Source organism: Arachis ipaensis, chromosome B07 (assembly GCF_000816755.2).
Source record: "Arachis ipaensis cultivar K30076 chromosome B07, Araip1.1, whole genome shotgun sequence".
NCBI lineage: Eukaryota > Viridiplantae > Streptophyta > Magnoliopsida > Fabales > Fabaceae > Arachis > Arachis ipaensis.
The window spans coordinates 100421943-100443552 of record NC_029791.2 but is presented as its reverse complement, the minus strand read 5'-3'; the positions used below and the strand labels follow the sequence as shown (position 1 = coordinate 100443552).

General features: G+C 40.4%; 1 protein-coding gene and 3 long non-coding RNA genes across 4 annotated transcripts; 2 read left to right on the top strand and 2 right to left on the bottom strand.

The window, feature by feature from the left end:
• Window positions 1917-2274, bottom strand: LOC110264691. The gene is made up of 2 exons (XR_002350863.1): window positions 2194-2274; window positions 1917-2115 (listed from the first exon to the last, which is right to left on the bottom strand). It is a non-coding gene; the product is annotated as an uncharacterized LOC110264691 (long non-coding RNA).
• On the top strand, window positions 2070-5849 carry LOC107608288. The gene is made up of 5 exons (XR_001612790.2): window positions 2070-2081; window positions 2153-2496; window positions 3010-3111; window positions 4352-4356; window positions 5820-5849. It is a non-coding gene; the product is annotated as an uncharacterized LOC107608288 (long non-coding RNA).
• On the top strand, window positions 5861-6445 carry LOC110264692. Its single transcript, XR_002350864.1, has 2 exons — window positions 5861-5979; window positions 6257-6445. It is a non-coding gene; the product is annotated as an uncharacterized LOC110264692 (long non-coding RNA).
• LOC107607509 lies at window positions 9074-10207 on the bottom strand. The gene is made up of 3 exons (XM_016309458.1): window positions 9799-10207; window positions 9554-9699; window positions 9074-9415 (listed from the first exon to the last, which is right to left on the bottom strand). Exons 1-3 carry the CDS (start codon window positions 10205-10207, stop codon window positions 9074-9076), a joined length of 897 nt encoding a protein of 298 aa, XP_016164944.1.

Below are 21610 nucleotides of genomic sequence, written 5' to 3'. Positions count from 1 at the left end.
GACTTTTCAATGAGCTTTAATTCTAAATAAGTTTCAACCAATTCTGAAAACTGAGGCACAAGTTATGACCCATCAAAGTTCACCAAAAACCAGTTTTTACCAAAATCCACAAATTTCTCAATTCCTTGCAATACATAACCAAAACCAAATCAAACCATTCCAAACTCCAATTTACATCATAACTCACCCTTTATATCACTTTCCACCATTCATACCAAACTTTCCTTCACATTTCAATATTCTCAACCATCAAACATCAATTTATAACATTATATTCAAACCTCCACCAACACATTCATCAATCATGATTACAGTAATACCAAGCATCATAATGAATCTCATTTCATCTCAACTTATATGTTTCACACCATATTTATCATTTCAACATCATAATTCATCAACATCCTCAAAAATCATCAACTCTTCATAATTCATCACAATTCATCATTCAACAATTCAACAATTATTCCAATTCAAACCTATCCTATGGGTCACTAGCCTAAGTGTCCAGAAATATTATATACTACATAGAGAAAATCGAAACCATACCTTGGCTGATTCCTAATATATTTAAAACTCAAATTGAGTGCAAAACGAGCTTCCAATCACAATCCAAGTCACCAAGAATCTCCAACAAGCATCAACACTCACCAACAAGCTCTAATACTCAAGCTAATACCACACATTTTATATAAATCAAAACCTAATACTCACAATTAATTATTTTACTAGGGTTCTTGAGAATCTTACCTCATCCACTAAAATTTGGGCTAGAATCCAACATTTCCTCACTAAGGAGTAGCACCTAAACAACCAAAACACAAGGTTTTCTTAAAATCATCACTCATCAAACTCGAATTTATTAGGGCAGCAGGAAGGAAAGGAAATTTCGAGAAACTTACCACAAAGATTAAATAGAAGTGAGTGGCTCAACAAGATCTTCGCGTAGCCGCTGACGGCATACAAATCGGAGCACCGTAGCTCAAGATATTGCAGATTGAAGTGAGAAGTAAAAAGTGTTTTCCCTTCTTTCTCTCTTCTCATGCAGCTGGTGTGTTTGTGTTTGAGTGGGTTAATGGCTGAATGGGTTCACTTAAAGGACTTATATATGTTGGGGTTGGGCACAATTGGGCCCGGTCCAACCCGTTAGCATTTTTAGCCCGTTTGGCCCAACTTTGGGCCAAACCTTTAAAATTAATTCCCAGTTTTTCATTTCTAATATTTTTCTAAGGTTTTTTACTGTTTTCACTTTTTCTCGCACAGTACTAGACGGACTTAAACTGGTTCGACCGGTTCAACTGCCGGTTCGTGGTTTTTTTTGGTTTTTCGTAGAAAATACATTTTCTAACTCAGAAAAATCCACTGAGTCCAAAAATCATACTTAAATCCTCAAATTCTCATTCTAAATTGTCGGATCCTATTTTGGACAATTTAATTATCTAATTAGGTGGTTAATTAGTCGCGGTTCTTACATTCTCCCAACCAAATAAGAAATTTTGCCCTCAAAATTTAATGATTACCTGAGAATAGCTCGGGATAATCCTTTCGCATCTCAGACTCCAACTCCCAAGTATGCTCCTCAACTCCTGCTCGCTTCCAAGCAACCTTAACCAATGAAACTTCCTTTCCTCGTAGCTTCTTCACACTAGTGTCGTGGATACGCACCGGTGTTACTTGGAACGTCAAATTCTCCCTCAACTCGACCGACTCGGGCTCTAACACATGAGCCGCATCCGACGTGTACTTACGGAGTTGTGACACGTGGAATACGTCATGCAAGTTAGACAAGTGAGGTGGCAAAGCAACTTGATATGCCACTGGCTAGGGGTGTTCAAAACCGATCCGGACTGAACTAAACCGACGAACCAAACCGAAAAAACCGAAAACCGAATTAACCAAAAATTGAAAAAACCGAAAAAAACTTATTTTGCTGTTTTCTGTGCGGTTCGGTTCGGTTTTCGGTTTTGAATCTGAAAATCCTAATCGAACCGAACTGAACCGGTTAGGAAAAAAACCCTAAACATTACTAACCCCCACCCCCCAGACCCTCACCCCCCAAACGAAACTGTGCGAGTGTGAGCGTCTACCCTAACCCCCAAATCCCCAATCCCTAACCTAATCAGTACTCATCACCCAAACGAAACTGTGCGAGTGTGAGCGTCTACCCTAACCCCCAAATCCCCAATCCCTAACCTAGTCAGTACTCATCGCTCCCTCTTCTCCAAATCTCCACACCTGCCGACCTGCGCACCCAGCCACCCACCACCGCGAAGCCTTCTGCCCGTCGCAAATCAGGCCAACATGAAGCCACGCCGTCACACATCAGGCCAACACGAAGCCACCACCGACCGACTTGACACGGCAGCACAGCACCACGCCACCGCCGTTGAAACACCACCATCCTAACCCATCAGTTCAACCCAGCACGGCAGCACCTCCCAGTCTCCCACTCAGCCTTCCTCCCAAGTCAATATGGAGCCCGAGCCACCGATTAAGGTAATGTTGGCCATTTGCTGTTTACTCGTAATTTTGTTCATTAGTGTTAATTTGTTGCTACTTGCTGTTGATTTGTTGCTAAGTTTTGTTGATTTATAGCCTTTTTTCCATATTAATACTTACAGACAAAAGCATTGTTGATTTGTTGCTACTTGCTATTGCTGGCTCAGTGGCTTTCTGTTTAACTATTCATTTTATTGTTGTTTAATGGTTCAATATATTGAAAATGTCATGCTTGCTGTGTTACTATTTAATGGTTCATTTTATTGTTGTTTAATGGTTCATTATATTGGAAATGTCCTGCTTGCTGCCTTGCTGGTTGCTGTTTAATGGTTCATTTTATTGTTCAGTTTATTGCTGGATGCTGGTTATTGATTAATTGTTGAATGTTAATAACTTGGTAATTGGTATTGCTGGATTGTTGATTATTGATTTGTTGTGCAGTTTATTGCTCGTTATTAATTTATTTGTTGTTGTGTTTTTGGCCTTGATTTATTGTATTTATTTATGTAGTTTGACGTCAGTTCAAGTGAGAATATGGGCGAATCCGGATTGCCACCAGTTCCTCTTCCGAATGAATCCACAAGCATCAGATCTCCGACTGCATTGCCTCCTGTCCCAGCTCCTCATCGAAACACAAGGAAGCTTGCTAGTAGAGGCCGAGGGAAACGACGGGCTGTTAACGAAGCTCCCGTTGATGACTCCGCTAAAACTAAATCCGACGAAGGTAAGAGAAAACCTTGTAGACCTAGGTCTTGGACATGGGATCACTTTACTAAAGATGAAACTAGTAATCCACAGTATCCTAGAGCTAAATGTAATTGGTGTGGGGCTAGTTATGCTTGTGATACACATAAAAATGGCTCTAGTAACATGAAAAATCACTTGTTGTCGCAATGCAAAAAATTTTCGAAGGAAGCATTAGATCCTACCCAAAAAATTCTTTGTTTTCAAGATGTGATAAAAGATGATAGGAAAGGGATAGGTAGTTCACTTTCTGCCGTGTCATTTGATGTTGATCGTTGTAGACAAGCGCTTGCTAGAATGATTATTGTGGATGAATTGCCTTTTTCACATGTTGAGGGGGAGGTTTTCGTTATTATACGAGTTGTTTGTAACCCAAGTTTCCAATTCCTAGAAGGCTCACAGTTGCTAGGGATTGTTGGAAGCTTTATTTGAATGAAAAAATTAAGTTGAAGTCAGTTTTTTCTCAACCAAATCAAAATGTTTGTTTGACAACTGATTGTTGGTCATCTGTGCAAAACTTGAACTATCTTTGCCTTACTGCTCATTATATTGATGTTAATTGGAAACTGCAAAAAAGAATCTTGAATTTTTGTGCTATCAAGAATCACAAGGGGGAAACAATTGGTAGGAAGATTGAGAGATGTTTGTTGAGCTGGGGGATATCCCGGGTTTTTTCTATCACTGTTGATAATGCTAGTTCAAATGATGTTGCACTTTCTTACTTGAAAAATAGAATGGAGGATTGGAACTCACATCCATTAAGGGAAGAGTTTTTACATGTTAGATGTTGTGCTCATTTTTTAAATCTTGTTATGAATGATTGGTTGAGAGAAATGCATGAGTCAATTTTAAAGATTAGAAATGCAGTTTGGCATGTGCGTGCTTCACCGGGTCGTACTGAGAGGTTTAAAACTATGATTAAGGAAGCTAGAATTTTGGAAAAAGGCACTGTCCATTTAGATGTTCCTACCAGGTGGAACTTGGTGCGCATAAACGTGTTATGCTACGATTTAGGAAATTGCACGATCGGCAAAATTCCTTCCGGCAAGTGCACCGGTTATCGTCGTCAAGTAAAAACTCACAATAGAGTGAGGTCGAATCCCACAAGGATTGGTTGAGTGAGCATTTCGGATTAGAAGTGTGTTCTAGTTGAGCGGAATCAAGATTTGAGATGAGAATTGCGGAATGTAAAATTGGCGGGAAAAGTAAATGACAAGAAAATTAAATGGCTGAATCTTAAATTGCATCACAGTTTTTTCCAGGATTCTTTTGAGTTCTCTGTTAGATATTTCGGCTTGCCCACTTGTCTGTGGATGGTATGGTGTGGCTACCCTAAGTAATTGAAACTAAAGCATTAAAACATGTGAATGGTATACTTGTCATGAATTTTGAAATCCAGAGGAACTTCTTGTTTTTCATAAACTGTGTTCAAAAAGAACACCAAACTTAATGTTTGGTTGTGCACCTTGAATGAAAGATGGAATTCAATTTGAGTAAGATTTGGGAGTGCCATCAGGCACACCAAACTTAGAGACCAATTGTAATTTACATGCAAGAGTATGATTAAGGAAGCTAGAATTCTGGAAAAAGGCACTGTCCATTTAGATGTTCCTACTAGGTGGAACTCTACCTTTTTAATGCTTGAAAGTGCTTTAAAATTTTAAAAGGCATTTAAACGATTGGGGGAGAGAGATTCTGAATATGCTATGATGGCTGGTGGGATTCCTACGTCTAAGGATTGGGAGAATGCAAGGCATTTTGTCAATTTTTTAAAAATATTATATGAGGTTACTAACAAAATTTCTGGTTCAACATTTGTGACATCTTCTCAACACTTTAATGACTTTTGTAAAATATTGTCTACACTTAAGCATTGGATGGGAAGCTTTGATACGGTACTTTCAGGCATGGCTGAGAAAATGAAGTCCAAGTATGATAAGTATTGGGGAAATATAAAGAACACAAACATGATGATTTTCATTGCAGTTGTTCTTGATCCTAGGTATAAGCTTCAATTGATTAAGTGGAGTTTTGAAAAGTTGTATGAAAAAGAAGATGCTGAATTCTTAACTTCAAAGGCGAAGGAGACGCTTTTCAAGGTGTTTGATAGCTATAGGCTGTTTGGTGGTAACTATCAAAGATCTACTCAGCAAGATCCTCTTGAAATTAGCACACAAGAGCTTGAGGCACACAAAACTTCTTTTGCTATGGAATTTGAGAAGGAAATGCAATTCAATGAGAGTGTTAACAAGAATGAGGTGGAGTTATATCTTATAGAGGCATTAGAGAAGAGTGGCGTGCAATTCGACATTCTAAATTGGTGGAAAGTGAATTCCACTAAATATCCAATTCTTGGGCAGACTGCAAGAGACGTCTTAGCCATGCCAGCTTTCATAGTTGCTTCAGAATCGGCATTTAGTACTAGAGGAAGGGTGTTGAATAATTATAGGAGTTATCTAACTCTGATGACAGCTGAAGCGTTAATTTGTACACAAAATTGTCTCCGAAACTCTCCAAAACTTGTCCTTGAGGAACTCATCGAGGAATTGGAGAAGTTGGAATTAGGTATGGTTAAGTTTCTACTTATAATTTTCTTTATTTTAATCTAGTTTTTATTAATATATATCATTTGTTATGATTGTTTCCTTTTTTATATATTTTGTAGAAGTTGCACCCACACGTGATCCCAATGAAGAAGATTCTGGTGTTGAGTCTGATTGAGTACATCTTGTTATGGTAGGAATTGTTCTCCTTATATTATTATTATTATTATTGTTGTTGTTGTTGTTGTTGTTGTTGTTGTTGTTGTTGTTGTTGTTGTTGTTGTTGTTGTTGTTGTTGTTGTTGTTGTTGTTGTTGTTGTTGTTGTTGTTGTTGTTGTTGTTGTTGTTGTTGTTGTTGTTGTTGTTGTTGTTGTTGTTGTTGTTGTTGTTGTTGTTGTTGTTGTTGTTGTTGTTGTTGTTGTTGTTGTTGTTGTTGTTGTTCTTATTATGTAACTATTTTTTTATTTCAGGTTGGTTCGCATTAAGAAGTTTAGCTATTTTATTGGAGAAGACACCATAACTTTGCTATCAGTTTAATGATAATTTATTTTTATTTTTAGTTATGTTGATTGTTGAACTATTAAACTTCTTTAATTGTCGTATTTGAATTCTGTTGTCGTTAAATTTCATTAGATCAAGACTTTGTTAGCTATTGTGTATTTCGGTTTGTCAATTTCAATGTTATGAATTTGCATAATAGTATGGTAGAATTTTTTTTTATTTGATTGAAAAAACCGAACAAACCGAACCAAACCAAACCGATTTTAATTGGTTTGGATGACCTTGATGAAAAAACTGAACCAAACCGAACTGCAGTTTAATTAAATGATCAGATCGGATGGTTTTTCCCTCAAAAACCAAACCAAACCGCACCACGAACACCCCTACCACCGGCCCGAATCGTCTCAGGATCTCAAATGGTCCTATATACCTCGGATTCAACTTCTTGGTTTTGATTGCTCTTTCAATCCCAGTCGTCGGTGTAACCCTCAGAAATACATGCTCTCCCACTTCAAATTCCAACGGTTTCCTTCTCTGATCCGTATAACTCTTCTGTCGACTCTGTGCTGTTAGAATTGTCTCCCGAATCTTCTTAATCTTCTCAGTAGTCTCTGCTACCAAATCAGGACCCAATACACTTGCTTCACCAGATTCATACCAACAAAGTGGAGATCGGCATTTCTGTCCCTACAAGGCTTCATACGGAGCCATCCCAATGCTCGCATGAAAGCTATTGTTGAACACAAACTCCACCAATGGCATGTAACGGTCCCAACTTCCGGGTTGATCCAAGACACATGCTCTCAGCATATCTTCCAACGTCTGAATAGTCCTTTCCGACTCTCCATCTGTTTGTGGATGATATGCGGTACTGAGACATAGCTTCGTACCGAAAGCTTTTTAAAAAGCTCTCCAAAACCTTGATGTGAATCGGGGATCACGGTCCGACACTATGCTCGATGGCACACTGTGAAACCTTATGATCTCCTTGATGTACAACCTTGCTAATTCTTCTATAGAATAGTTTACTCAAATAGGCAGAAAATGAGCGGATTTAGTTAAGCGATCCACGATCACCCAAACCGCACGAAATCCTGACCTAGTCCTCGGTAAACCGGTCACAAAGTCCATCGCAATTCCTTCCCACTTCCACTGAGGAATCTCAAGTGGCTGTAGCATTTACGACGGTTTCTGATGCTCTATCTTCACCTTCTGACACGTAAGGCACTTAGATATCACTGTAGCTACATCACCTTTCATCCCAGGCCACCAGAACATCTTCTTTAAGTCATAATACATCTTCATGCTTCCGGGATGAATAGAAAACCCACTGTTATGAGCTTCCGACAATAAGTCTTATCTCAAACTCCCGACATCCGGTATGCAAATTCTCCCCTTGTATCTCCACAACCCTTCACCATCCTTAGTGAATACTCCACGCCTCTCCTTACCAACTGGTTGAAATAATTGCTAAAGCTTTTGCTCATCTTGCTGAGCCCTTTGAATCTCTATTTTAAACTTACTTGAAATCTGTAACTGATTCAAACAAGCTCTTCTAGAAACTTCACCAATATCCAACTTAAGATCCACAAACTTATCCACTAACTCCTCTTCCTTGATTCTCATCCAAGCTATTGTTAAAGACTTCCAACTCAACGCGTCTGCCACCACATTTGCCTTTCCAGGGTGATAACTTAGTTCGAAATCATAATCCTTTAGCAACTCCATCCACCTTCTCTGACACATATTAAGCTCTTTCTGATCAAAGATGTACTTGAGACTCTTATTATCAGAAAAGAAGCTAAACCTCACTCCATACAAGTGGTGTCTCCAAATCTTTAATGCAAACACAATCGCCGCTAATTCCAAATCATGAGTTGAGTAATTTACCTCATGCGGTCTCAGCTGATGCAATGCGTATACCACCACATTCCGGTGTTGCATCAACACGCAACCCAAACCCTTCAGTGACGCATTACAATACACTTCAAATGGTTCGTGCGGTTCCGGCAAAATCAAAACAGGCGCTGAAGTTAACTTTTGCTTCAAAGTTTGAAAACTTTCTTCACACTACGACGTCCACACAAATGGCACCTCCTTCCTTGTCAACTTAGTCATCGGTAGTGCAATCCGAAAAAATCCTTCAATGAATCTCCGGTAATATTCGGCTAAGCCCAAGAAACTTCTGACTTCCATCACCGTTGTTGGTCTTTCCCATTCCATCACCGCCTCTACTTTCGAAGGATCTACGGCTATTTCTCCTTTGCTCACCACGTGACCTAGGAACTTCACTTCCTCCTTCCAGAACTCGTACTTGGACAACTTAGCATACAATTTCCATTCCTTCAGGATTTGCAAATCACTTCTCAAGTGTTCTTTATGCTCCTTCGCCGTCTTAGAATAAACTAAGATCGTCTATGAAAACCACTACGAATTTGTCCAAAAAGGGACGAAATACTCTATTCATGTAATCTATGAACACAGCAGGTGCATTCGTCAACCCAAAAGGACATCACCGCAAACACGTAGTGTCCATAGTGCGTCCTAAACATAATTTTCAGAATATCCTCCTCCTTCACCCTTATCTGATGGTAACCGGATCTTAAGTCGATCTTTGAAAACACCCTAGCTCCTTGCAGTTGATCCATTAAGTCATCTATCCTTGGCAGCGGGTACTTGTTCTTCTCAATCACTTTGTTCAACTGTCGGTAATCCACACAGAGTCGCATTCCTCCATCTTTCTTCTTCACCAATAAAACTGGCGCTCCCCATAGTGATACACTCGGTCAGATGAACCTCTTGTTCAGAAGCTTTTCCAACTGATTCTTTAGTTCAGCCAGCTCTATCAAAGCCATTCTATACGGTGCAATCGATACTAGTCCAGCTCCCGGCACCAATTCAATCGTAAATTCAATCTCCCTTTGAGGAGGGAACTCAGGAATATCTTCCGGAAACACCTTTGGAAAGTCTCTAACTATCAGAATTTGATCTAAGTTCAAGGCATCACCCAAAGCATTAGCAGTCAACAAAATATAACCCTGACACTCTTCCCCGCTACAGTGCACTATTACAGAGTTCAGGAAATAACCCTCAGCTATCACTGCTCTATTTTCTCCTTTCGACATAAACTGAATTGACCGCTCAAAGCAATCCAACAAAACTCGATTCTTTGACAACCAATCAAACCCCAATATCATCTCTAACCCAACCATTGGTAAACAAATCAAGTCGTGCACAAATTCTCTACCCTCAAGCTTGAAACCTACTTGCCTACAACCTGACTTTGTCATAACCGTCTGATGCGAAGTATGTACATGCAATTCAAATGCCAATTCTGACACTTTCAAGCCTAGTTCCTCAACTTTGTCAAATGAAATTAACGAATGTGAAGCTCCAGTATCATACAATGCAACTAAGGTTTTATCGCCAATTAAACATATACCTCTCATCAACGAATCCGCCTTAGAAGCATCCTTGGCAATTACAGCAAACACTCAACCTTGGTGCTGACTTTGACCCGCATTCGGGTTCCTCCCATGAGTGCAATCTCTCGCAATGTGACTAGGCAAACCACAGTTGAAGCAACCACCTAAACCAATCTTGCAAGAGTTATGTGGATGAAAACTACCACAATGCACACAAGTCAAATCTGGAGAAATCTTACTCTGATTTCCTCTTCCTTTGGCAGACTGAAACTGATTATAAGGGTTCTTTTTGAAGCCTCCTTGTCCTTGAGGCGCATGTCCTCCTCTCTTGAAATTCTGCCCCCTCAGCTGAAAGTGCTTGTCACGTCCCCTACTAGTGTTTCCTCCATGAGTGACTTTAGACGAAGCTACTGTCTTTGCATATTCTTCCACAACTCTAGCCTTGTTCACCAAATCAGAGAAAACACGAATCTCCATAGGAGCCACAACAATCATGATGCTATCCTTCAAGCTCCTCTGATACTTAATGCACTTCTAGCTCTCGTAGGTCTCCGGGGCACCCTGACACACCCTACAGAACCTACAAAGCTCCTCAAATTGGCTAGTGTAGCCCCCCACAGATAAGGAACCTTGCTTCAGCTGCATAAGTTCCATCTCCTTCGCTTCCCTTGCAGACTCATGAAATACTTCTTGTAGAAGGCCGTCTAGAATACATCCTAAGGAACATCGGTATTCTAGAGCTGGAGCAAGCGGCACTCTGCTTGCCACCAATGCTGGGCCTCTCCCAAAAGCTGATAAGCAGCAAATTCCACATACTAGTTGTTCGGGACATGCTGTGCTTACGGCGCACACTCCATAGCCTGGAACCAGTTATCCGCTATTATAGGTTTGGTCAAACCTCAGAAACTTGGTGGATTGATGCATGGAAACTTGTCCTTTAACAAATTTCCTTCGGCAAGTATACCGAATTGTCGTCAAGTAAAATCTCACAATAGAGTGAGGTCGAATCCCACAGGGATTGATTGGTCAAGCAACTTTAATTGGAGGAATGTTCTAGTTAAGCTAAGTAGAAATTTGGGTTGAGAATTGTAGGAAATTAAATGGCGGAAAAATAAATGGCAGAAAATAAATGACGAAAAGTAAATTGCAGAATCTTAAATGGGGAACGGGAGTTTAGCATGAAGGTAAATAGCAGAAAGTAAATAGAATGGGTAAGATCAGAAATAGAGAGTTCATTGGGCTTAGGAGATGTTGTATTCTCTGGATCAAGTTCATTTTCATCCCTTCCTCAATCAATGCATTCATTGATCTCCTTGGCAATCTTAAGTGATTAAATTCCAATTCCTTGGTAACTCAATCTCTCAAATAAGATCAATAGCCAATTCCTTGGTCTAATTGCTCATGAGAAGAGATGAAGTATGGTCACTGATTATACCACATGTATTTCCAAATCAAAGTGTTGGTAGAATTATATGTCACTATATCCATCCAAATCCCAATTTGGTCCAACATGAGAAAACATTTCTAGCATGATCTCTTCATTCCTCTTCCAAGGTTCAGAAGAGATCCAAGTATGAATAGCTTATTTCCCAAGACAACTATCCAATTGGATGAAGATTGAAAGCTTTCTAGTAAAAATTAAGAGAAAAGAGAGAAAAAGAATAATGAAAACTAATATTGATCCATCAAATTACAACAGAGCTCCCTAACCCAATGAAAGGGGTTTAGTTGTTCATAGCTCTGGGAATGAAAAGCATAGATGGAGAGTACATTCTGAAAGTTAAACTAAAAGTTGCAGAGAAAGTAAAATACAGAGAGTGATTCTAATAATGCCCCAAAAAGCTCCTCTCTAGTTCAAAGTTCTCCCTATTTATACTATTCTTCTGATATTTTAGTTAGCTCTTCAAGTCTTGGATATGGGCCTTTAGATCTTGAGTTGAAGCAATTATCTTCTTCAGTGGGCTCAACTTTACTTGCAGAGAGAAAGTGTGAAGTAGGCAGGGATTCTAGCTTAGGACGTTAGTGGCGTTAACGTTAAGTGAAAGTGTGGGTTCGAGAACGTTAGTGGCAATCACCTTTTTTACTAACGTTCCAATCCCAAGGATGATCCACGTTAACTTCAACGTTAGTGGCATCAACGTGACCACTAACGTTGCCTCTTGATCCTTCGCACATGTTATTGGGACTTACTTTTTCCAATAACGTTGAGAATCCTCCTTTCTCCCTACGTTGGAGTTCACGTTAGTGTGGCTAACGTGACCCTTAACGTAGGCTTGCCACATCTTCGAGAACATTAGTGACACTTACCTTTGTCACTAACGTTCCAAAACGCCCCTACTTCCCACGTTAGAGTTCACGTTAACTAGGTTAACGTGGCTTCTAACGTGGTATTGCTAGCCATTTCCAACGTTAGTGACAAAGGTGAGTGTCACTAACGTTGGCCTCATTTTCTTCTTCCACGTTAACTACCACGTTAATGTAGTTAACGTGACAATTAACGTGGGCTATGATGGCTTCGAGGACGTTATTGGCAATTACTTTTCTCATTAACGTTGCAAGCTAGCTCCCCTTCCACGTTAGAGGTCACGTTAGTTAGACTAACGTGGCTGCTAACGTGGTTCTTCCTTGCTTCCTTTGTCCTAAAATCAAGCAATAAAGTGCATCAAAGTTCTAGTCCAAGTTATGAGATATGCATCATCTAATTTATCATTCAATTTATGCATAATTCTCATGAATTCATATAAAAATCACAATGTTTGCTTGAATCAAGATGTAAGTGAAATTCTACCCAAAACTTGCTTATTTCCTAAGAAAGTGCATGAAACTACCCTAAAACCATAAAGAAAAGGTCAGTGAAACTGGCCAAAATGCCCTGGCATCACAACACCAAACTTAAAGCTTGCTTGTCCCTAAGCAAGTACTGGAACAAGAGAATGATGAATGAAATGCTAAGAGATATGAGTCATTATTGTGGAAGTCATGTCCTTGGTTTTATGGTGGTTTCATGTATAGCAACTTAGGTTCATTCCTTCACTGGCTTTCAGACCTTTATCATGTCTTGAATACTCACTTGATTGCACCCTATGAGACTTTTATTCATTTATCCTTTTATTGTTTTCAGGGTTTATTGCATCCTTAGGCTAAGTGCTCTGTGAGGGGACGACTCTTTAAAATAAGCTTTCAGCCAACACTCCCGAACCAGTTGGTTCAAGGTGCTAGGTGTTGAAGCACCCCTAAGGACTTACTCCCTCAAGTCTCTCTCCCCCATACATGCACACCACAGGCACATGGTTTGTTATTTTCTTTCCTTGAGGTCTTGGTGTCCAGCACCTCTTTGGGTTACTAAATGTTCTGTAGCCAGGTTGCTCTTGATAATGTATTTTCAGTTGATAATCCCGGGTTAGTTAACCCAAGTTACCAAGTGATGAAGCACTCCTAAGAACTTATTCATCCAAGCAGATCCTTGGTACAAGAGCACCACAGACACATCCCTCAAGGTTCAAACCCTTGGTGCCTAGCCTTATCCTTTATTAACTTTTCTTTCTTTTTCAACTCTTATTGTTCTTTTCCCTTTTTCTTATTAGGATCTTATTATTTAGCTAGCCTCATGGGGTGTATTTCAAGCATATGATTCAAGACAGATAGTTGCCTTCTGGTGCACGAAATTGTGATGTCAATGTTCACATTACTCTCTTACAACTTCGCACAACTAACCAGCAAGTGCACTGGGTCGTCCAAGTAATACCTTACGTGAGTAAGGGTCGATCCCACGGAGATTGTTGGCTTGAAGCAAGCTATGGTTATCTCGTAACTCTTAGTCAGGATATAATATCAATAATAATTTTTAGTTTGAATTGTAAAAAGTAAAAAGGGCAGAACACAAATTATACTTGTATGCAGTAATGAAGAATATGTTGGAGTTTTGGAGATGCTTTGTCTTCTGAAATTATGCTTTTCTCTGTCTTTTTGTTCACGCACGCACGTCCTCCTATGGCAAGCTGTGTGTTGGTGGATCACCGTTGTCAATGGCTACCATCCTTCCTTTCAGTGAAAAGGGTCCAGGTGCGCTGTCACCGAACGGCTAATCATCTGCAGGTTCTCAATCGTACCGGAATAGGATTTAATATCCTTTTGCGTCTGTCACTACGCCCAGCACTCGCGAGTTTGAAGTTCGTCATAGCCATCCAATCCCAGAATCCTACTCGGAATACCACAGACAAGGTTTAGACTTTCCAGATTCTCATGAATGCCGCCATCAATCTAGCTTATACCACGGAGATTCTGATTAAGGAATCTAAGAAATACTCATTCAATCTGATGTAGAACGGAGGTGATTGTCAGACAGACGTTCATGGATTGAGGAAGGTGATGAGTGTCACGAATCATCACCTTCTCCATAATTAAGCGTGAATGGATATCTTAGATAGGAACGCGCATGTTTGAATGGAAAACAGAAATACTTGCATTAATTCATCGAGACACAGCAGAGCTCCTCACCCCCAACAATGGAGTTTAGAGACTCATGCCGTCAAAGAGTACAAAGTTCAGATCTAAAAATGTCATGAGATCCAAAATAAATCTCTAAAAGTTGTTTAAATACTAAACTAGTAACCTAGGTTTACAGAAAATGAGTAAACTATGATAGATAGTGCAGAAATCCACTTCTGGGGCCCACTTGGTGTGTACTGGGGCTGAGACTAAAGCTTCTCACGTGCCTGGGCTGTTTTGGGCGTTCAACGACAGGCTGTAACCTGTTTCTGGCGTTGAACTCCAACTTGTAACGTGTTTCTGGCGCTGGACGCCAGACTGCAACATGGAACTGGCGTTGAACACCACTTTACGTCATCTATCCTTGAGCAAAGTATAGACTATTATATATTGCTGGAAAGCTCTGGATGTCTACTTTCCAACGCAATTAAAAGTGCGCCAATTGGACTTCTGTAGCTCCAGAAATTCCATTCCGAGTGCAGAGAGATCAGGATCCAACAGCATCAGCAGTCCTTTTTCAGCCTGAATCAGATTTTTGCTCAGCTCCCTCAATTTCAACCAGAAAATACCTGAAATTACAGAAAAATACACAAACTCATAGTAAAGTCCAGAAATATGAATTTTTCCTAGAAACTAATGAAAATAAACAAAAACTAACTAAAACATACTAAAAACTATATGAAATTAACCCCAAAAAACGTATAAAATATCCGCTCATTACAACACCAAACTTAAACTGTTGCTTGTCCTCAAGCAACTAGATAAATAAAATAGAATACAAATAATTTAAGAAGCAATAATATCTCATAGTTTTTGAGTGAAACTCAGATTCTAATTAGATGAGCGGGACTAGTAGCTTTTTGCTTCTGAATAGTTTTGGCATCTCACTTTATCCATTGAAGCTCAGAATGATTGGCATCTATAAGAACTCAGAATTCAGATAGTGCTATTGATTCTCCTAGTTCAGTATGTTGATTCTTGAACACAGCTACTTTATGAGTCTTGGCCGTGGCCCTAAGCACTTTTTTTTTTCCAGTATTACCACCAGATACATAAATGCCACAGACACATAATTGGGTGAACCTTTTCAGATTGTGACTCAGCTTTGCTAAAGTCCCCAATTAGAGGTGTCCAGGGTTCTTAAGCACACTCTTCTTTTTGCTTTAGACCTTGACTTTAACCGCTCAGTCTCAAGTTTTCACTTGACACCTTCACGCCACAAGCACATGGCTAGGGACAGCTTGGTTTAGCCGCTTAGGCCAGGATTTTATTCCTTTAAGCCCTCCTATCCACTGATGCTCAAAGCCTTGGATCCTTTTTATTACCCTTGCCTTTTGGTTTTAAGGGCTTTGGCTTTTTCTGCTTGCTTTTTTTTTCTTTTTATTTCTCTATTTTTTTTCTGCAAGCTTTTGTATTCATTGCTTTTTCTTGCTTCAAGAATCATTTTTATGATTTTTCAGATTACCAATAACATGTCTCATGTTCATCATTCTTTCAAGAGCCAACATATTTAACATTCTTCAACATCAAATTCAAAAGACATATGCACTGTTCAAGCATTCATTCAGAAGACAAAAGTATTGCCACCACATATAAATAATTAGAATTTTTCTTGTTAAAAACTCGAAAATTATTGACTCCTTACTCTAAAGAAAATCTTCTATTTTATTCATGTTTAATGATGATGAGAAAAATAAATTATAGCTTAATTGGAGATAAAATCAAAATATAGATACTAATTACTACTACTTATATGTAACTTCTAAGGTAAAGCACAAATAAGAGCAATTATCACAGGGTTAAGGATAAGATTAGAACTCAACAACCTTGAGGTTGGGAAGTGGATGTTCCTCTACTCTGTGGGGTGCTTGGTCCTTCAAGAGATAACTTCTGACGCTTCAGTTCCTTGAAGTCACGCCCTTGCTCTTCTTGTTCCCTGAGCAGTTTGCAGAGCATGCTATGCTGATTTTGCTGTTCTTCTTTTATTTGGTCCATGGCTTCTTGCAATTTAGTAACAGATGCTTCAAGATGTTCCCAGTATTCAAATTGAGGGAGTTCTGGTAGGAATTCTTGCGCCCTCTTCTTGATGGGATCATCCTGCACTTGTTGTTTTTCCATTGTGATTTTAGTGATTGGCTGCTCCACTGAGATATACTCTGTTATTCCCATCTTTACTCCAGCATCTTTGCAGAGCATACAGATTAGGCTTGGATAAGCCAACCTGGTATCCTTGGAGTTCTTGTTTGCAAGTATGTAGAATTCAGATGGGATCAGTTGATGAACTTCTACTTCTTTTCCCAACATAATGCAATGGATCATCACTGCTCTTTTAACATTGACTTTAGAACGGTTGCTGGTGGGCAATATAGAACGTCCAATGAAGTCCAGCCATCCTCTGGCGACTGGTTTGAGACCTTCTCTCTTGAGTTGATTTGGGACACCCCTCGTGCTGGTGGTCCACCTGGCTCCAGGGATGCATATATCCTCTAGAATCTTATCCAGGCCCTTGTTTGTTCAAAAACGAATTTACCTCCTCCCCACCATCCTGCGTTTGAACGCCCAAACGCTGCATGTTTTGGGCGTTCAACGCCCAACTGCTGTTCTCCTAGGCGTTCAACGCCCAACTGTTGCTTCTTTCTGGCGTTGAACGCCAGGAACTCCTTTGTCACTGGGCGTTTTTCTGAACGCCCAGGATGCTGTAAATCTGGCGTTAAACGCCCAGAAGGAGCTTCTTTCTGGCGTTTAATGCCCAGAAGATGCTTCTTTCTGGCGTTTAACGCCCAGATGGCTATCCTTACTGGCGTTCAATGCCCAGTGGATGCTTCTTTTGGGCGTTGAACGCCCAAAACAGACTTTTACTGGCGTTTTCTTGCCAGTGAGCTCTTTTTCTCTGTTTTGTGTGCAGGATCCTTCTGTAACCCTGTGAACTTATACAATTGCATCTTTACCTTAGTATCAATGAACTTTATATAAACAAATAAAATCAAGAATAGGGCAAAATGCTTAGAGGAAGTGATGCCCCATGGCTGGGTTGCCTCCCAGCAAGCGCTTCTTTATTGTCTTTAGCTGGACCTTGCTGAGTTTTTAATCTAGCCTCAGCCTTGAGCACTCTTGCTCAACATTGCCTTCAAGATAGTGCTTGATTCTCTGTCCATTAACAATGAACTTCTTATCAGAATCAATGTCTTGAAGCTCCACATAACCATATGGTGATACACTTGTAATCACATATGGTCCCCTCCACCAGGATTTCAATTTCCCGGGGAATAGCCAGAGCCTAGAGTTAAATAGCAGAACCTTTTGTCCTGGTTCAAAGACTCTAGATGACAGCTTTCTGTCATGCCACCTTTTTTATTTTTCTTTATACAGCTTGGCATTTTCGAAAGCAGTGAATCTGAATTCCTCTAGCTCATTCAGCTGGAGTAATCTTTTTTCTCCAGCTAATTTGGCATCAAAGTTTAGGAATCTGGTTGCCCAGTAGGCCTTATGTTCCAGTTCCACGGGCAGGTGACAAGCCTTACCATACACAAGTTGGTACGGAGAGGTCCCTATAGGAGTCTTGAATGCTGTTCTGTAAGCCCACAGAGCATCATCCAAGCTTCGTGCCCAATCCTTTCTACGGGTACTTACAGTCCGTTCCAGGATCCTTTTCTGTTCTCTGTTAGAAACTTCAGCTTGCCCATTTGTCTGTGGATGGTATGGAGTTGCCACCTTGTGGCGAATCCCATACCGGACCATGGCGGAGTAAAGCTGTTTGTTACAGAAGTGAGTGCCCCGATCACTGATTAGTACCCTAGGGACACCAAATCTGCTGAATATATATTTCTGGAGGAATTTCAGTACTGTTTTAGTATCATTGGTGGGTGTGGCAATGGCCTCTACCCATTTTGATACATAGTCAACTGCCACCAGAATATAAGTGTTTGAGTATGATGGTGGGAAAGGCCCCATGAAATCAATTCCCCATACGTCAAACAACTCAATCTCCAAGATTCTTTGTTGAGGCATGGCATAACTATGAGGTAAATTACCAGCTTTCTGGTAACTGTCATAGTTACGCACAAACTCTCGGGAGTCTCTGTAGAGTGTAGGCCAGTAGAAACCACATTGGAGGACCTTGGTGGCTGTTCGCTCTCCTCCGAAATGGCCTCCATATTGTGATCCATGGCAATGCCATAGGATCCTCTGTGCTTCTTCTCTAGGTACACACCTACGTATTATTCTGTCTGCACACCTCTTAAAGAGATAGGGTTCATCCCACAAGTAGTACTTTGTATCAGTAATTAATTTTTTCTTTTGTTGCCTGCTGTACTCCTTGGGAATGAACCTTGCAGCTTTGTAGTTTGCAATATCTGCAAACCATGGTAATTCCTGAATGGCGAACAAATGCTCATCCGGAAAGGTTTCATAGATCTCAATAGAGGGGGAGGACGCCCCTTCCACTGGTTCTATCCGGGACAGATGGTCAGCCACTTGGTTCTCTGTCTCTTTTCTGTCTCTTATTTCTATATCAAACTCTTGCAGAAGCAACACCCATCTTATGAGTATGGGTTTTGAATCCTGCTTTGTGAGTAGATATTTAAGAGCAGCATGATCTGTGTACACAATCACTTTTGATCCTAATAAGTATGATCTAAACTTGTCAATGGCATAAACCACTGCAAGCAATTCTTTTTCTGTGGTTGTGTAATTTTTCTGGGCATCATTCAAAACACAGCTAGCATAATAAATGACATGCAGAAGCTTGTCATGCCTCTGCCCTAGTACTGCACCAATGGCGTGATCACTAGCATCACACATTAATTCGAATGGTAATGTCCAGTCTGGTGCAGAGATAACTGGTGCTGTGACCAGTTTAGCTTTCAGAGTTTCAAACGCTTGTAGGAACTCTGTGTCAAACACAAATGGCGTGTCAGCAGCTAGCAGGTTGCTTAGAGGTTTTGCAATTTTTGAAAAATCCTTTATAAACCTCCTATAGAATCCTGCATGCCCCAAAAAGCTTTTGATTGCCTTAACATTGGCAGGTGGTGGTAACTTTTCAATTACCTCTATTTTAGATTGATCCACCTCTATTCCCTTGTTTGAAATTTTATGCCCAAGGACAATCCCTTCAGTCACCATAAAGTGACATTTTTCCCAGTTTAAAACCAGGTTGGTCTCTTGGCATCTTTTCAAAACCAGTGTCAGGTGATCAAGACAGGAGCTGAATGAGTCTCCATATACTGAGAAGTCATCCATGAAGACTTCCAAAAATTTTTCCACCATATCAGAAAAAATAGAGAGCATGCATCTCTGAAAGGTTGCAGGCGCATTACACAGCCCAAAAGGCATCCTTCTGTAAGCAAATACTCCAGATGGACATATGAATGCTGTTTTCTCTTGATCCTGGGGATCTACTGCAATTTGGTTGTAGACTGAATAGCCATCCAAAAAGTAGTAATAATTATGACCTGCTAGTCTTTCTAGCATCTGGTCTATGAATGGTAAAGGAAAATGATCCTTTCGGTGGCTGTATTGAGCCTTCTGTAATCAATACACATGCGCCACCCTGTAACTGTTCTTGTAGGAACCAGTTCATTTTTTTCATTATGAACCATTGTCATGTTTCCCTTTTTAGGGACAACTTGAACAGGACTCACCCAGGGGCTATCAGAAATAAGATAAATAATCCCAGCCTCCAGTAATTTAGTGACCTCTTTCTGCACCACTTCCTTCATGGCTGGATTTAGCCGCCTCTGTGGTTGAACCACTGGCTTAGCATCATCCTCTAATAGGATTTTGTGCATGCATCTCGCTGGGCTTATGCCCTTAAGGTCACTTATGGACCACCCAAGAGCTGTCTTGTGTGTCCTTAGCACTTGAATTAGTGCTTCCTCTTCCTGTGGATTTAAAGCAGAGCTTATGATCACTGGAAAAGTATCACCTTCTCCCAAAAATGCATATTTCAGGGATGGTGGTAATGGTTTGAGCTCGGGTTTAGGAGTTTTTTCCTCTCCCTGAGGAAATTTCAGAGGCTCTTTCAATTCCTCTGAATCCTCTAGGTCAGGCGGAACATCTTTAAAAATGTTTTCCAGCTCTGATTCGAGACTCTCAGCCATGTTGATCTCCTCCACCAGAGAGTCAATGAGATCAACTTTCATGCAATCTTTTGGTGTGTTTGGATGCTGCATGGCATTGACAACATTCAACTTAAACTCATCCTCATTGACTCTCAGGGTTATTTCCCCCTGTTGGACGTCAATGAGAGTTCGTCCAGTTGCTAGGAAAGGTCTTCCTAGAATAAGAGTAGCACTCTTGTGCTCCTCCATTTCCAGCACAACAAAGTCAGTGGAAAAGGCGAATGGCCCAACCCTGACAATCATGTCCTCAATCACGCCTGATGGGTATTTAATGGAGCCATCAGCAAGTTGGAGACATATCTGGATTGGTTTAACTTCTTCAGTTAAACCAAGCTTTCTGATGGTGGATGCAGGTATTAGGTTGATGCTTGCCCCAAGATCACATAGGGTTGTCTTGGTGCAATTACCCTTTAATATGCATGGTATCAGAAAGCTTCCGGGATCTTTAAGCTTTTCAGGAAAGCTTTTCAGAATGACTGCACTGCATTCTTCAGTGAGGAGAACTCTTTCAGTTTCTCTCCAATCCTTCTTATGACTTAAGATCTCTTTCATGAACTTGGCATAAGAAGGTGTTTCCTCAAGTGCCTCTGCAAATGGAATCTTAATTTCAAGAGTCTTGAGATAATCTGCAAAGCGAGCAAATTGCTTATCCTGCTCCTCTTAGCGGAGTTTTTGAGGATAAGGTATCTTGGCTTTATATTCCTCAACCTTGGTTGCTGCAGGTTTATTTCCTACAGAAATGGTTGAAGAAGCCTTTTTAGAGGGGTTGTCATCAGCACTTGTGTGTGTCTGATCCCTCACTGGCATTTGAGTGCCAGAGTTAGAAGCTGGAGTGACGTTAGACGCCAACTCCTCATCTGTTCCTGGCGTCTGAACACCAGAACTGTGCTTCTTTTGGGCGTTTAACGCCAGTTCCTTGCTTATTTCTGGCGTTGAACGCCAGTCCTGAGCATGGTCTGGGCATTCAGCGCCAGCCTTCCACCCAATTTCTGGCATTTTAATGCCAGAATTATTTTTTTCTGGGCTCTTACTGTCCTCATATGGATGTTAGGTGGCTTGCTCATTTTTTGGCTTCCTGCTGCCTTGAGGTGGGGTATTTAATGTTTTCCCACTTCTTAATTGAACTGCTTGGCATTCTTCTGTTATTTGTTTTGACAGCTGCTATTTTGTTTGCTTCAATTGTTCTTCCATATTTATATTAGCCATCCTTGTCTCTTGTAGTCTATCCTTGAATTCGGCTAACTGCTTTGTTAGAAAATCCAATTGCTGATTGAATTCAGCAGCTTGCTCT